Source organism: Pteropus vampyrus, unplaced genomic scaffold (assembly GCF_000151845.1).
Source record: "Pteropus vampyrus isolate Shadow unplaced genomic scaffold, Pvam_2.0 Scaffold61, whole genome shotgun sequence".
Lineage (NCBI taxonomy): Eukaryota > Metazoa > Chordata > Mammalia > Chiroptera > Pteropodidae > Pteropus > Pteropus vampyrus.
The window spans coordinates 42,204-54,054 of record NW_011888842.1 but is presented as its reverse complement, the minus strand read 5'-3'; the positions used below and the strand labels follow the sequence as shown (position 1 = coordinate 54,054).

General features: G+C 39.9%; 1 protein-coding gene across 1 annotated transcript in view; it reads left to right on the top strand.

The window, feature by feature from the left end:
* Positions 1 to 11,851, top strand: part of FKBP15 (FK506 binding protein 15) — a 51,268-nt gene that overhangs the window by 36,162 nt on the left and 3,255 nt on the right. Inside the window, exons 18-24 of the mRNA XM_023531041.1 lie at positions 3,649 to 3,820; positions 5,649 to 5,785; positions 7,488 to 7,643; positions 8,449 to 8,601; positions 9,587 to 9,712; positions 10,264 to 10,371; positions 10,651 to 11,333. Coding sequence (XP_023386809.1) covers positions 3,649 to 3,820; positions 5,649 to 5,785; positions 7,488 to 7,643; positions 8,449 to 8,601; positions 9,587 to 9,712; positions 10,264 to 10,371; positions 10,651 to 11,333 — 1,535 coding nt within the window. The remainder of the gene's footprint in view (positions 1 to 3,648; positions 3,821 to 5,648; positions 5,786 to 7,487; positions 7,644 to 8,448; positions 8,602 to 9,586; positions 9,713 to 10,263; positions 10,372 to 10,650; positions 11,334 to 11,851) is intronic.

The following is an 11,851-nucleotide window of genomic DNA, read 5'->3' as shown; positions in this document are numbered from 1 at the left end:
TTTTGAAGCATTGCCCTTGAACCTCAGTCAGTTCAGAATTAGGAATTTCGACCTTTTCTTGGAGTAGCTATATGGAAGACTCTAGTGGGTCTTGGCTTGGGATTGACTGATTCTCAAGCCCATCCTCCTTTCCTTGCTCCAGTGGTACTTTACCTGGAGTGGATTCCTTCTTGTTTGGGCTCCCACTTCTCAGCTGGGAGCTCTTAACTCTTTCTTCTGCTATTTTCTCAGAGGTTTGAGAAATAGTTTATATTTTATATTTGAATTTTTCTTAAAAACTTGAAAATTTGGATAGAATGCATTTTATAACCTGTGGAGTTTACTCACTTTCTCAAATTTTGATAACAATGAGGGTTCCTTACTTATGTCTCATGCTATTATTTTTTGTGTTCTCTTAGCCATAGTATCCGGGCAAGTAATATCTTTGATCCCTTATCCTCAGATAAGCAATGCCTTGCCCTGCACAGCCCTGTCCAGTCCTGACTCTGATTCTTTTCCATTACTACTTTTCACCATCTCTTGTTTATTGTGACTGACTCCTAAGGTCTAGATCAAGTTCAGTAGCCTGTGACAGTGGTATCATTAAACAGTACTGGAGTCGCTTCACCACTCTCCACTTTTTGCTGTTTCTCCTTCCTTTACTTTCCTTCCTTCTTTCCTTCCTTCCTTCCTTCCTTCTTCCTTCCTTCCTTCCTCTTTTTCTTTCTTTCTTTCATTTTTTTTTTCTCTTTTCTTTTCTTTCCGTCTTTTCCTTCTTTTCTTTCTTTATTTAACCCTTAGGCCTCACAGGGCATCCAGATGTATTGTTTGGTCTCACAGTTCAGGTCTAAAATGATTACTAAAACTTGTTCTAGATCAGTGGTTCCCAAACTGGTCTGGCTGCCTCTGAATAACTTGAGGAGCTTGATTAAAGATATACATTCTTCAGCCTCACCTTGAGATTCTAATTAAGCATATTTAGCTGAGGTCTGAATCTGAACTTTTAAGAAGATCTCCTTGATTCTCATACACAGCCAGATAGGAATCACTGCTCTTGTTAGTAATTTCTTTTGCCACAGCCTCTGGAGGTGGCAGCTGGACACCTTTGTTTTTGGTAAGTTTACTGTGTGTTTTTCATGTTGAATATCAGAATGAGTGAGTGAGTGAGTGAGAGTGTGTGTGTGTGTTCGTTTCAATAAAATTTAATTTACAAAAAATAGGCAGCACATCAGTTTGGCCTACAGATCATAGTTTGCCAACCACTAAATCCACTGAAATGTTTCATATTGGTAAACTCCAAAAGTATCTGGCATGGTGCATTGATCCTGATAGCATCTGTCAAATACCTACTAGGTTGTAGGCACTGTGCTTTTACACAGATCTGTTTGAGGACATATCCTGGGCTGACTATCACTGTTCTTGATGAGTCAGGTACTAAATACCACATGCTTCACTTGGTCACCTTTATTTCAGTGAAACTTTTCAAGGCTTGATCCTTTTCTATTTTTCTTGTGATCCACTTTCTTTCATGACAGTCTTCCCTGTGATATCTTTCCTCTTAAAGGGAGGTAATCAAGGTTCTTTCATTTCTGGAGGCAGTTTTTTGCCTTCAGATGCAACTCAGGGAGTTATGGTTAAAATACTCAATGAATATTTGGTAAATGAAATTATTTTTTTTCTATGACAATATTATCATTTCCACATAAAGCTATGGAATAATGGTTAACACTGGAAGAGCTGTTAGAAGTCATTTAGTTTAACCTTCTTTATAAGAGCAAACTGAGGCCTGGCTAAAGTAAAAGAGTTGGCTAGGGTCTTATTTCCAGATACCTATGTTCTTTTTCCTTTGCCAAATTGCCATCTTTTTTTAGTACTATTTTCCTCCTTCTAACTTGAATGTTTTTTTCATCTGTTTTTCTGAATTCTTGGTTCTTCCTGTCATTGCTTTCTTTTCCCAGCTCTCCATGTCAACAGCAGAATTTGATCCAGGGTGGGAACCAGGGAGCCATTCCATGCACCATGTAGGTTTTTGATGTTTTCCTTTCTTGCTTGATATTGTAAACCCTTACTTAAAAAGAAAATTGTAATTATACGCACATACATATATGTATTCACACATAGTTTTTTCTCATAACAAAAGTTACATCTGTTCATTCTAGAAAATTTAAAAAATACAGATAAGCAAGCATAAAATATAACTCACCCATCATCTTCCCACTCAAAAAAGGTAACCATTTTTAATGTATTATTCATCCCTTCATTGTTTACTCTATTCATGTATGTGTATGTCTGGGTGAGAATATTACCTTTCATGCTTCTAATAGGCCTTTCTGTATAAGCTCCTGAGATAAAAAGAGCTTTTGAGTGACCTTTCACTCTGCTTGTCCTTTGGTTAGAGAGTGACCATCTATTCCACTGCTTTCCCTCCAAGGGTCTTAGCTGCTGCAGGGCTCGTGTGAGTGGTCCTCACTCTAATATTGGTGAACTCTCGAGCTACAGATAAACGCAGAGCTCTCTGAGCATTGTTTAAATAAGTTTAAAATTGCAGTGGACACAGTGAACACCATAAGAAAGGCCAAGTAATAAGAAAGTAGACAACTATAAATATGCATGTAAAGTATAGTAGAATAAGAGGAATCATGGTTATAGCAATATAATAGTAGAGAGGAGAAGGTCCAACCCCATAAATACGTTGCTATCCAAAAATCAAGGCTAGTCACCAGCAGAGCAACCATTCACTGTATTTTGTCATCTGATTTCTCCTAATTTTTATAGAGGCACATCAGTTGAGGTGAAATTAATATGGTATTTGTCATTTGTTCACCATTCCTTTTTGTTGACATTCTTTTAATCATTTTTGTCATCACCCTTAATACACAGAATATCTTTAGAGGGTTTTCCCGGGTAGTCATTTTGATTTCATTAGATGTTACTCGAGAATATTTTGCTCCTGTTTGGCTAGTACAGAGCATCACTTAAAATACACTGAACAGTCAAAAAAGTTGAAGTGTTCCTTCTTTTATTTATTAGGTCTTTTCTTCCAAAATCTCGCAAAGCAGTAACTCTCCTGAGACTGATCTTTACATTATAGTACTACTAGTATACAGTATTACTGTGGAAAAATTAGACTCAGAAGTTGATTGCCATTGAAGACATTCAGTTTAAATTTTAAAATATCCTTTTTTATTTAAAAAAATAAGTTTATTGTAGAAAAGATAGAAAATGGCAGAAATACATTTTTCATGTATCAGATCAGTAACATTTAACGATAGTCTGTGACTATATCCTGTGCCACTGAGTATTCTTTTATAACACCATTCTTAATAGTTGCATATAAGATAGGTGTACCATAATTTGCTTAATCAAGCCCATTTTTAGCATTTTATTTTTCCATTCTTTTGCAGCTATAAATAATGCTGCATTAAACATCCATGTAGCAAAATTTTGTAATCTTGCATAGTGTTTCCTAGGGACAAATTTCTGCAAGGGAATTCCTGAGTCAGAGACCTTGCACATTCTGAAGGCTTGGTTTTAGTTTAATGCAAGTTGAAGGTAGGCTTAGCTCTCTTCCTACCAGTACAGTCAGCATAGAATACATGAGGTTGGGTCATCACTTAGAGACAAAGTACACCCATGTTTAAAGTGATGTCATACTTTGTTACTATTCAGGCCAAGGTGACAGAAGAGTTAGCAGCAGCCACTGCACAAGTCTCTCATCTGCAACTGAAAATGACTGCTCACCAAAAGAAAGAAACAGAACTGCAGATGCAGCTGACAGAAAGCTTAAAGGAGACGGACCTCCTCAGGGCCAAACTCACCAAACTGCAGGCAGAGATCTCAGGTATGTCCTTGGTGGAGCGGGCCGAGACTTTGACCATTTATACTTAAGAATATAACTGTTTCCTTCTTCCCAATGCATTTGGCATAATGCTCATGAAGTTTGTGAAGGACTCAGCCAAAAATTAAGGTGGACCAGTATAAACCTACATTATTGCTTGACATAAAAGGCAACAGAAGAACTGACTCTCCATTTAGTTGATCAGTGGCCACAGTTCCACTTTGGGCAGGTGTTACCTTCAATATCTTCAGTAGGCCTGGAAGAGTTAATGTGTTCCTCCAACTCATGACAGTGGAAGTGTATGAAAGAGGTGTTTCCTGTACTAGTTGCCTCTTTCCTAGAGGATGGATTGCAACTCTTCAGCCAGCACTCAAGGCCTCTCCTGCTTGGCTTATTTTCCATTATGTTGTTCAGTTCATCCTGGCTCTGGACATACCAGCCTGCCTGCTGCTACTCTTCAGGATGTCCTGTACTTGTCTTGCTTTTTATCCATGCTGTTCTCTGGACTTGGCGTGCCCACAATCATATATATTTGCCTCCATTTCTTTCTAAAATCTGCGTATTTCAGGAGCTTTCTTAGTTTTTTCTAGAAGATTTAGTCTCCTTTAAAATCTTTTGTCTCTGACATCATTATGACCATTATCACATGTTGTCTTTGAACAGCACTATTTATGTCTGCTTTCCCCTCTGGAATGGAAGCCCTTGGAGGATAAGGATGTTGTCTTGTAAAGTTCTTTGTAAAATTCTTTCCTCCAAATTAGTGTTAACTGAATGCCTGGTACAAAGGTGGTACTCAAGACATGGTGACTTGAGTAGAAGATCTGGGGAGACCAGCATGTCGATTCATCTACCTCAGTGTATAGAGACAAATGTAGAAGGCACAGATGGGACCAGTGAGTGGGGTGTAGCTGGAGCAGCAGCAGAGTCAGGGAGAAGCAAAGTTTACTTGCCTGATAGCTAAAAAACACTGATGTCAGTTAGTAAAGTGATGCCTTGAAGATAAATCCCTTTTCTTTTAGAGCAGGGGTCCCCAAGCCCTGGGCCATGGACTGGTACTAGTTTGTGGCCTGTTAGGAACCAGGCTGCACAGCAGGAGGTGAGTGGTGGGCAAGTGAGCAAAATTTCATCTGTATTTGCAGCTGCTCCCCAGCGCTAGCATCACTGCCTCCGCTCCACTTCAGATCATCAGGCATTAGATTCTCATTGGAGCACAGATCCCTGATGCCAGAAAGGTTGGGGACCACTGTTTAGAGCATAATCTGGGCAACCATGAGAGACAGTCTTAGATTTGAATGTCATACAGATACCTTTTATGCTTTTGTGCCATTAGGGTCTCAAGAGTTTTCCAAACAAAATAAATTTTGATGCATTACATTTTAATAAAGATTTCAAATAATTTTATTTGAGAAGGGATTTTTTGAAAGCAAACTCTTGGTACAATGTCCCAGCTACTAAAGAACTTGAGACTACCTTACCCAGGCAGTGAGAAAGGGCTGGACCAATACCAAGGATCTGTCCAGTGTGTTGAGATGGTGACTGAAATGGAATTGTAAGAGCGATGTATTTTGAGATTGTCTCTGACTACTTGGAACTTTTCCATTTTGTATGTGTAGAAAGTGACATATATATAGAGGTAAATACAGGTTAGTGGGGGAGTCTGTTTATGGCTTGATAAACCTGCTGGTGGTGATGCTGAAAGAAGTGAGGGGAAGATGCTGGTGTGGTAGGACTGGGAGATCACAGAATGCAGCTTTGAAGAAGCTTCTGTGATGCCAAATAGTTTGCTACAGTTCTGCTTCTGCAGCCAAGTCTCTCTCCTGTTACATCTCAGAGCTCCAAGAATCCTCTGAGCAAGCACAGTCCAAATTCAAAAGTGAAAAGCAAAGCCGGAGGCAACTGGAACTCAAGGCGACAGCCCTGGAGGAAGAGCTGACTGACCTTCGAGCAGAGAAGGAGTCTCTGGAAAGGGTAAATTCTACAACTGAAGTTTCTCTGTTGAACCCAAGTGGTCAGGAACCACTATTTAATAAACATTTTAATTTTTCTTTTAAAGATTACAATAGGATGTGCTCATTGTAACAAAATACAAATAAGACAGAAAAGTATATTCTTCCCCTTTCCGATCTCATGCATTAGAAGTAACAGCTGTAAGTGATGTATGTTTATTCTTCTGCCGTGTTTTCTGTGGGTATAAAACATATAGACACACTCACTTATACATACAGATAGCTACATTGATACTATTTTTTTTTTTTTACCAATAATGGGATCATGTTTAATGCTTTTTTAAAGTATCGTGGACAGTGCACTAATAAAAATGAGAACTTTCTCATTTTTTTTAACTACTGCATAATAGTCTGCTACGAGACTGTACCATAATTTAACTATTCTATCGATGGATATTTCTGTTTTCATTTTTTCATTATTTCAAGCATTGCCGCTTTGGACATCCTTGTACTATACAACTAGTTTTGTAGAATCGTTTGTGCATTCCCATAAAATGAATTGTTTGAATTAGAATTACTGGATTAGAGGAAATGCTATACATCGAAATTTTTAAAATAAATATTGCCAGATTATCCAAAATAAGAGTGTGCTAGCTTACACTTCCAGCACTATGTGAGCAAGCGCATTTCTTCATACTTTTTCTAACTCTGCATATATCAATTTTTCTAATCTTTATAAGTCTGATAGGTGAAATATGCTGGTTTATTTTAATATGTATTTTTGTTAGTAGTAAAGCTTTCATATATTTAACACTTATTTATATTTCTTCTGTGAATTGTCTTTTTAATGTCTTTTTGCCCTCTTTCCTATTGTAATATTAGTTTGATTTGTAAATATTATTAAGGGTATTAATCTTTTGCCAGTCATAGGTGTCACAAATACTTTTCTAGTTTGTTGTTTTTAAACTTTATTTATAGTATCTTTTGTTGTGTTAAAATTTTCATATCAGGATTATATATAGGCCCCATTGAACAAAGTGGAACATTTCTATTTTCTGGGATAGTTAAAATATAACAATAACAAATTCTTTCTGAGGTTTTAGTAAAACTCTCTAGTAAAGCCCTTTTAGCCTAGTGCCTTTTTAGGGGCTAAATCTTGGGTTACAATTTTAGTTTCTTCAGTGAATTTATCAGTTGTTTTTTTTTTTTTTAACCAAATTCATTCTGTTTTTTTTGGCTATTTTCAGTTTTTCATTATTATAGATACCACTACATTACCCATCCTTCTAACACACAGTCTTTATGAACATGCTTTATTGCTTCCTTAAGACAAATTAGAATTTGTGGAATTTCTGGGTATGCATATTTTGTAAGTATTTTCACAGGACTGACAAATTGCCATCTAAAGAGAGTATACCAATTTATTTTCCTACCTTTCCTAGTAGGGTTGAAAGTGTCCACTTCCCTGTACCTTTATCACTGTTCAAAGATATTCCCCATCTCTTAATGGAATGGTAGATAAAGCCCTTCTTGGTTTCCTTCTTGTCACAATTTTTCTCACCCAGTAACCAAGAGTGTTAAATATATAGGGAAAATTAAACTAAAAAATGCATTGTTTCCAGAAATGAAGTAAGAACCCAGTGAGGTCACTGACCATCACTACCACTCTCTCTGCTGTCCTCTGTTAAACAGCTAGAGCTGATGATGGTTCTCTTGTTCCTAAGAACCTCTCAGAAAGAAAAAAGAAGTCTGCTCAAGAGCGATGTCAGGCTGAGGAGGAGATAGATGGAATTCGCAAGTCATACCAGGAGGAATTGGACAAACTTCGACAGCTTTTGAAGAAAGCTCGTGTGTCCACAGACCAAGTAGCTGCAGAGCAGGTAATGGGAAACTGAGCACTTTCAAAATAAAAGCAGGTCACAAAGGACTCAGAAAAGCTTTTAGTTTCTTCCTTATCTTTTATGATGAGATTTCTCATTATTGGTGCCCTCACTTTAGAGAAAGGTGGAAGAACACAATCCTAATGTATACAGAAGAGCCAGGAATCAGGCGATGAATCTTTCTATTTTTAAACTTTAATGAAAATTTAACTATATAAGTAAAACATGATAAATAAAAAGTCTTTATAAAAAAGTTCCAAACACAGTTAAGTCTAAAGTCCTCAACCACTAGACACCATCTTTGAGACACATTATCACCCTTGAAAAGGGATTTATTTAGGTAATCAGGGAAAGCACGGACAGTGGCAGGACACAGCTGGATATGTAGTTCATTTGACAGGGACCTTTCTCCTTCTAAGTTCATAAATTCATATTTATATGTCCATTTAGAGTGAATCGGTACCCTCAATTTGATCACCTCTGGGAATTTTGACAAAAAGTTTCTGAACCTATAAAGTTTAGGGCTTGGACTCCGAAAAGTATGATTACATAATGGCCCTGCCCTCTAGGAACCTATCTAGACAGTCACACCTGTATTTGGTCAGAGTACCTTTTAGATTCCTGACAAACAATGATATATTCCATCTGCCTTAAAAAAAATTTACTTTCAAAGTAATCAAGATCTTTCAAACAGTGTTTCCCTAAGAAGCTGGGCTGTTGGCATATTTGTTTTGCCTCATAAAAGATGGGCTTTCCTACATGCAACTGGACCGCCCAGGATATGGCGATTACTTTTTCTTGGCAGCTGTCTCTAGTACAGGCTGAGCTACAGACCCAGTGGGAAGCAAAATGTGAACATCTGTTGGCCTCCGCCAAGGATGAACACCTACAACAATATCAGGAGGTGTGTGCTCAGAGAGATGCCAACCAGCAGAAACTGCTCCAGCTTCAGGAAAAGGTAGGTGTTTTCTCTGAGCCAAACAGCTTAGGTAGCCCTGTTAACTTGAGGCAAGGAGGTTGTTTGAGTCTTATAGGTTCTTTTGAACCTGAAAGATGTTAATAGCTTGAAAGCAAAACTACACTTGTTCAACTCTCCACAGTAATCTTTCACATCCTTCTTTGGGATGACAGGCGAGTGACTTAGTAAAAGAAAAAGCAGCAGTAGTGTTCTGGAACATGCTTTCCATTACCATTTGATCCTTCATTTATTAAGCAAGTATTTATTGAATGCAAGACACTGTGTTAGGGAAAGGGCTTACAAAGAACTCTGCCCTCAAGAATCTCACAGTCAAGAAAGGGAGACTGAGAGAAACAAAGATGAACATTAAGTGCTGTGAGGCCCAGAAGAGGAAGTGTCTAGGGGAGCAGAGCCTAGGACAAGTAGCTTTGGTTAGGTGAAGAGGCAACAGAACATCCTGGGAAAAGGCACTGAGACAGGATAGAGCATGGGCATGGAGGATCATCTGGCATAAAAAACTAAGAGAGATGGCTTAGGGTCATGGTATGAAAAAAGTCCCCATATCTGGAGGTCAATTTTTTTCCTTAAAATACCCAGTTGAAAATCTTTGACTCAAAGATGGTGAAGGCAATCTTACAGGTGAATAGGTTGCTTTTAGTGTCCACTGTTCATATGTCTGCGTGACTAGAATTATACCCCGCCTTTTTTTCATTGTATTCTTAACCTGATTAGGAACAAGGCAAACAACCTTGTTGGGAAAGTTGTGTTGGCGAAGTTGTGAGTTGAGATCGAGTGATGGGGAAATAGATACCCTGAGTCAGCCAGCCAGCCAGCTGGGGGTGAGGTTGAGGGTGCAGACACCAGCAGACCTGCGCGAGGTTAACCCTTGATGCTTAGGATGCTTCCCCTTCTGGGTTTCCTGACTTTTCACCTGGTAGGTAGTTCAGGTTCTTGGGCCCACAGCCATAGTGTGTTCGTTTTGCAGTGTTTAGCTCTCCAGGCCCAAGTTACAGCCCTAACAGAGCAAAATGAACAGCACATCAAGGACCTGGACAGAAGCAAGTCCCAGATGTCTAGGGTTGAAGCTACTGCTACTGACCCATCAGAGAAGGTAAGCTGGTAATTTGAAGAAGAAGCAAACCACGTCATATCAGGCATTCAGGAAGAATATGGTCAATTTTTGCTAGCTTTTTTCCTAACTTTAAGGATGTACCACCTGCCTTTCTTAAGTAAAAATCAACCCTTTGGAATCTGTCGCTTTGATGGCAAACCCAAAGAGCCCTATCCCAAGGTTTTGGCAGGAGAAGAGTTGGAGTGGAGGAGCGTGCCCAGCATCTGCTAGCTACCAATCATAGTAGCCCAGAGCAGCTCTAGTGGTGGCCACAGTGGGAGGGAGGCAACAACAAACAGTCTTTAAGCAATCTCGGTGCACATGCTACAGTTTACCTGTCCTTGATAGCCCTTCCACTGAGTGCAGCTCATTATTTTACATTGTCCTCTCCACGTCCGAGCTCATGACCAGCTGTGTCCCTCTGTACAATTCTAAGGGGGCTTCATTTTAGCCTTCCAAACCCCTCTCTAGAATTTAGATGCGTTCCTTAATCACTCGATTTTGGCAGCATACCTTTTGATATGTTTTTCTCTCCTCACATCTTCACATAGGTCAAGAAGATCATGAACCAGGTATTTCAGTCCTTGCGAGGAGAGTTTGAGCTGGAGGAATCTTACAATGGCAGGACCATTCTGGGGACCATCATGAATACCATCAAGGTACAGTCAGTCAGCTGTTGATTGTTTCATTGAAATGGGTATCTTGTTGCTTAAGTACCTTCTAAGGAATCATGAATAAAAAATTATTTAATACTGTTCATCAGTAATTCAGATGCCTGGAATGACTCTTATTTGGACAGAGATGGGCAGCCTCCCATGAGAGGAAGAAGCAAAGTCATTTGAACTAGATGACCAGTTGTGTTAATAAGAACCGAAGAACTAGGGGTACCTGCTGATTTCCTCTCATTGATCATCTCCCCCTCCTTGGCTTTTGCACAGATGGTGACTCTTCAGCTGTTAAACCAACATGAGGGAGAAAAGGAAGAGAGCAGCAGTGAAGAAGAGGAAGAGGAAGAAGAGCGACCTCGGAGACCTTCCCAGGAGCAGTCAGTCTTGGCCAGTCCAGGACCGTCTCAAGCACCCCTGAGTAGGGAGAGGCAGGAGTCCCCCATGGTGCCGTTGGAGCAGGTAGTCAAGGAAGCTGACCCATTGCCTCCTCAGGCCCTCTCTGCCCTTCAGGATGATATACAGAGAAGGGACGGGGAGCTTGCAGAAGCAGAGACGCTCTCGGAAATAAAAGATGATTCCTTCCCACCTGAAGTGGCTTGCGTCCCCTCCCAAAGAGCTCTGGAGCCCCCGACTTCAATTCCCCCTAAGCCTCCGGGCCCTATAATGGTGGACTCTGAGTGTGAGGAGACACTTGCTGCCAGCCCATTAGAAAATGTCTGTGTCGAGGAGCAAGAAAGCACCATTAGACTGTCCCTGACTTCAGATTCTAAAATGGGGGACCCACTGGCCTTCGGGCCCGAAAGTCCAGGAGGAGAGCCTCAGTCTCCAGAGCTCAAGAATGATGAAGATGTCACTAGCTTCACTGGTCCCTCCAGGGAGCTGTCGAGCACAGAGACAGGTTCTGCAGCTACAGGAGCAGCACTTGGACCCAAGCACTGCTCTCAGCATTCCAGGTATGTCCCCTTGAGCAGAGTTTCAGGGACAAGGTGGTTGTATGTAGAGGTTGTCTCTGTGTTTTCCAGGGCTGGTAACTCATCCCTCAGAGACTGACTGACTAATTCACTTATTCACTAATTCATTCATGTCTTTGATACCCAGTATGTAAAAGGCTCTGTGGTACGTGTAGTAGGCAAGGCAGATTTGGTTCTTGAGTTAAGAAGCTTACAGTCTAATGAGGACTCTTATAAAAGTATAAAAGTATAGTAAGTACTAAAAAAAAACAACAACAGTATATAATAGAGAATAAAGGCGGAGTTATTCTACTTTCGATAGGGTAGTTAGGGAATGATTCTGAGAAGGTAACATTTAAACTGAGACTTGAAGAATGGAAAGGGGACTTCCATGCCAAGAGTGGGAAGAAGATATTGCAGAAAGCAGCACATGGAAAGGCCTGCGATTGGAGGGTACATGACACAATCAAGGAACTAAAAGAAGGCATGGTAATTAGGAGAAGGGTATTAAGCTGATGTTG